The sequence below is a fragment of the Lactuca sativa genome, chromosome 6, assembly GCF_002870075.4.
Source record: "Lactuca sativa cultivar Salinas chromosome 6, Lsat_Salinas_v11, whole genome shotgun sequence".
In the NCBI taxonomy this organism is placed as follows: Eukaryota; Viridiplantae; Streptophyta; class Magnoliopsida; order Asterales; family Asteraceae; genus Lactuca; species Lactuca sativa.
The window spans coordinates 131,808,433-131,813,171 of NC_056628.2; the positions used below are offsets into that span (position 1 = coordinate 131,808,433).

A 4,739-nucleotide genomic window follows, 5' to 3' on the forward strand; every position below is an offset into this window, starting at 1 on the left:
TTATACCAACAACTAAAATTTTCAATTATTTACGCGAAATAAATTCTAATCTTTCCATCGATGAAAACGAGCTATGTACCCCACTAAGGTGATGACATGTACACGTACTCTTAATATAGCGTATCCGGCCAATAATAGAAAAAATATATTCTTTCAAGTTTCCAAAAAAACTATCTTATTTTCAAAGACAAGCAAAAGTTTTCTAATCCTACCAACATTCTATATATACATGGGGTATTGTTCAACTACAAATTAAAACATTGTTTATTTGGGAAGTTGTACTTTTACTCTAAAAGTCCATGGTGGACTGGTGGTCATGACACCTGTGCCTTTGGAACTCTTCTATAATCATTAAAATGTATAAAATCAAAAGAATAGCTAAACTTGTAATCCATGCCAAGTGTACGATTGAAAATGTGTAAGGTGTGATTTTATAGGTAAGATATTTGATTAACTAGATACGCACAAACTGTTTTTTATTTAGGAGAAAGAAATTATTATAACAATTTGAATTATTGATTTAATTCAAAAATGAATTTTAGACACCTTGATATTCACAATAGGCTAGCTTTTTTAATACGAATATCTGTGTTACTAACATCACACCAATTAACAAACCAAAAAACTTAACAAACATTTAAAATATGACGTAACTATACCTGGAGACTAATGGTTGAACCCTTTTAATTAAATTGAAAAAGTAGAAAATATTTGTATCTAATGTGTATGAATTTCTTAAGTTAACAACCATTTTGGTAAATGGTTGCTTTAATTAAATGGAAAATTTTAATTATGCTGTAAAGATATTGTGCTCGTGCCTTATATGTATGAATTTCTTAAACGAAAACATCACATATTTTTTTAAATGGTAAATTGTCCAAAACTACTAAACAATAAGTTAAAACTTTATTAAAATCTAATTAAATTAATTAATTAGTCAATAACTCAGTATTCAATGCGATTTATACCATATCTACCCTAATAAATGAAAATGACTTTGTCATATGTCCTCTTCTCATTCATTTGGACACATGGCATTTTCTAGAAATTTTAAATTTTTCTATTTTCCACTTGTCATTTTATTGTATTTTTTATTTTATTAAATTAAAATCCACATTTAATATATAAGGTAATATATATGTAAGGTATTTATTAGAAAATGGTTTATATATGTAATGTATCTAATGCATTAAAGTCTCATTAATTTTAATAATTCAAAAAATTTCTTATTTTTCTTATAAATTTGAAGTTTTCAAATTGTTAAAATTTTATATTTAATTTTTTTTAAATAAACACATGTAATACATGGGTCTCACACCTAGTCCTCCTTAATAAATGAAGGTTTTTTTTGCCATTTGTTAATGTCTCATGAGTTTTGACACTTGTCATTTTGTGGTAATTTTGAAATAAATATTATCCACTTGTAAATTTTTGGTTTGTTTCAATTTTTAAAATTAAAGTTATATACTTATATATGTAAAGTATTAAATATCATATATGATATTAAATTGCAATAAATATATTTTTCCTTTTTTATTTTGAAGTTGTATATTAAAAAATATTTTAGTTTACATTTTAATTTAATATATAATTTTTTTTAAATCAACCCGTGTATTACACGGGTCTCACACCTAGTGTTTATAACATGGAAAGATATACAAAGATAACTATTTTAATAGAAAAAAAAATCAAAAATTTCATATAAGGAATTAAATAAATAAATATTTATTTATTTATTTATTTCCCATATTATTTTACACTAGATTTTGTGCATCACGTGATCTGCTTTGAGTATGTACAAAGATCGTCACACCAACCTTTAAGTTACAACAAAAATAGCCTGTGTGGGTGGGGTAGGCCTCCTGAAGAACAACTCAGAAACAAATTACAAGGCTTCAACACTTAATTATATATAGGGTCTTCGATAATCTCATTGAATAAACACACAAAACACACAAACACACACACAAATGGGGTTAAAGAGTAAAGTCTTGATCATTGGGGCAACAGGATACTTAGGGAAGAGGCTCGTAAACGCCAGTTTACACCAAGGCCACGAGACATACGTTCTCCGGCGACCGGAGATCGGAGTTGACATCGAAAAAATCCAGATGCTGCTATCTTTCAAGAAGCAAGGAGCCCATCTCGTCACTGGTTCATTCAGTGATCATCGAAGCCTTGTTGAAGCCTTGAAGCAAGTAGATGTGGTGATATGTGCAGTATCCGGTGTTCATATCCGTAGCCATCAAATCCTCCTTCAGCTCAAACTTGTTGACGCCATCAAAGAGGCTGGAAACATCAAGGTATATATACTGTATATAAGTCATCATATCATTACTTTTTAAACTTTTTTCCAGAAGTTTTTACCAAATATCTATCTATCTATGACATAACGTCGATAATATATGTTACAGAGATTCTTGCCATCGGAGTTTGGTACTGATCCAGCAAGAATGGCAGATGCATTGGAACCAGGGAGAGTGACCTTCGATGATAAAATGGTGGTGAGAAAAGCCATTGAAGATGCTGGGATCCCTTTCACCTACGTATCTGCAAATTGCTTTGCGGGTTATATGGTTGGTGGGTTATGTCAACCTGGTCATATTCTTCCTTCGAGGGAATCCGTCCTCTTGCTTGGAGATGGAAATAAAAAGTGTACGTTATAATAACTTCGGCATCTATATGTGTTAATTTGTGTGTGTGTGTGTGTGTGTTTAAATGTTAATAAAAGGAATCGATATTGTGTTTGTGTAGCGATATTTGTTGATGAAGATGACATAGCTGCGTATACAATCAGAACCATAAACGATCCACGAACATGTAATAAGACAGTCTACATAAGACCTTCGGAAAACATTCTTTCGCAGAGAGAAGTTGTGGAACTCTGGGAAAAACTCATCGGAAAACAAGTCGAAAAATCATCACTTTCCGAGCAAGACTTTCTCAATATCATGCGAGGTGACACACTCACATGACTCACGCATACTCTATCCCATATTCCACTTCCATTAATATTTCTTGCATGCATGCTTTAATCGAGTTGTAATAATTCATGGTCATGGATGATCATTGATCAAGAGTCTCTTTAGTTACTGAAATGGTTTGTAAATGTGTTGGATATACACAGGTCAAGGATATGCGGAGCAGGTGGGGCTAACTCATTACTACCATGTGTTTTACGAAGGCTGTCTTACGAATTTCGAGATTGGAGATGATGCTGAAGAGGCTTGTGCTCTCTACCCTGACATCAAATACACCAAAGTTGCGGACTACCTCAAGCAATACCTTTGAATGAAGGACTCGTATATCTGAATTTGATGCAAATATATGTTGTTTTGCTATGTTATTATGTGTGAGCTTGGAACAAGTCCAAAAAGTGTGAGTTGGGACTGTTTTTACATAAAACAAAATATTAGAAATTGATTGGTGTTGATGACTCACGGATCTTTAATTCACAAGTTTTTTTTTTAGTTCATTATGTTTATTAGACTTTAATGATTGATAAATCATTTTATTTTTTATATTTTGTATTAATTTTTTTTTCGTGCATTAAATTCTATAAAGTTCAAATGGAATATGTTTTTAATAGTTAAATTTTTTTTTTTCTTCATTGAAAAGTTCAATGGTCATTGAACTCTCTATATATATCCACTAAATTCCAACATAGCATTTCATAACGATAGAATTTAATTTATTGAATGTCAATTAGACACGTCACCTCATTCACCTCTTCTATTAACTATGCATTGTGGATGTTCTTATATATTCTTAGACCGAAGGAAGTGATATAACACCTTTAACACTTTGTCACTTGGTATTTTTTTGAAGCCACACATAGGAGTTTTCGAAGCCACTTAAGTTGTAAAACGGTAATGAGTGGAGGTTTGTTATTTTAATAAGGTTTATTTTATAAAAAAAAAAAATTTAATGATACAACTAATAAAAACTCAGCTATGCACTTTATCTCTCCTCTCGTTAGCTCATTGGCGAGCTCTCCCTAAGCAGTGTAGCGATTTATAGCGAGGGTGGTTTAGTGAACCACTCCCCCAATCTTTGTTCTTTGCGAAGAATAAATTATGTATAGCATTCTGAGTTCAAGTTAATTAATTGAAAGTAATCTATGTGAATGTTTGATTAACAATTTGTAGGGTTGTCTAGTAGATTTTGAAGGTAAGCACAAAAGGCAAGGTAAAAATGTGCGCTTATATATATATATATATATATATATATATATATATATATATATATATATATATATATATATATATATATATATATATATATATATATATATATATATATATATATATATATATATATATATATATATATATATATATATATTCAAATGTGATTATATAATATGATATTTACATTTGATTGTATCTTTTAAGATTCAAATGTGAAATTCACAAAAAAATTAAAAAAATAATTAACAAAGACCATTCACACAAAATGCATGTGTGCATATTGACGTAATTTATATGTGATTCACTAGTGATTTACATGTGAATCACATGTAATTCATATGTTATTCACTTGTGATTTACATGTGAATCACATGTAATTGATATGTGATTCACTTGTGATTTACATGTGATTAATATGTGGATTACATGTAATTTATATGTGAATCATATATTAATTACATGTGATTTACATGTGAATCACATGTAATTCATATGTGAATTAGATATTATATACATGTAAGTCACATGTAATTCATATGTGATTCACTA

The 4,739-nt window shown here is 29.7% G+C and overlaps 1 protein-coding gene across 1 annotated transcript; it reads left to right on the plus strand.

The window, feature by feature from the left end:
* Positions 1–1,927: 1,927 nt before the first annotated feature.
* On the plus strand, positions 1,928–3,440 carry LOC111887528 (bifunctional pinoresinol-lariciresinol reductase 2). The gene is made up of 4 exons (XM_023883700.3): positions 1,928–2,303; positions 2,415–2,655; positions 2,755–2,958; positions 3,128–3,440. Exons 1-4 carry the CDS (start codon positions 1,971–1,973, stop codon positions 3,289–3,291), a joined length of 942 nt encoding a protein of 313 aa, XP_023739468.1. The 5' UTR covers positions 1,928–1,970; the 3' UTR covers positions 3,292–3,440.
* The last annotated feature ends 1,299 nt before the right edge of the window (positions 3,441–4,739 follow it).

What these genes read in the sequence shown, in the direction of transcription:
- LOC111887528 (XM_023883700.3), top strand. Translation starts at nt 1,971, where the DNA reads ATGGGGTTAAAGAGTAAAGTCTTGATCATTGGGGCAACAGGATACTTA. An exon ending in AAGAGGCTGGAAACATCAAG is followed by an intron (nt 2,304 to 2,414) that starts GTATATATACTG and finishes TATATGTTACAG; the next exon opens with AGATTCTTGCCATCGGAGTT. An exon ending in TGGAGATGGAAATAAAAAGT is followed by an intron (nt 2,656 to 2,754) that starts GTACGTTATAAT and finishes GTGTTTGTGTAG; the next exon opens with CGATATTTGTTGATGAAGAT.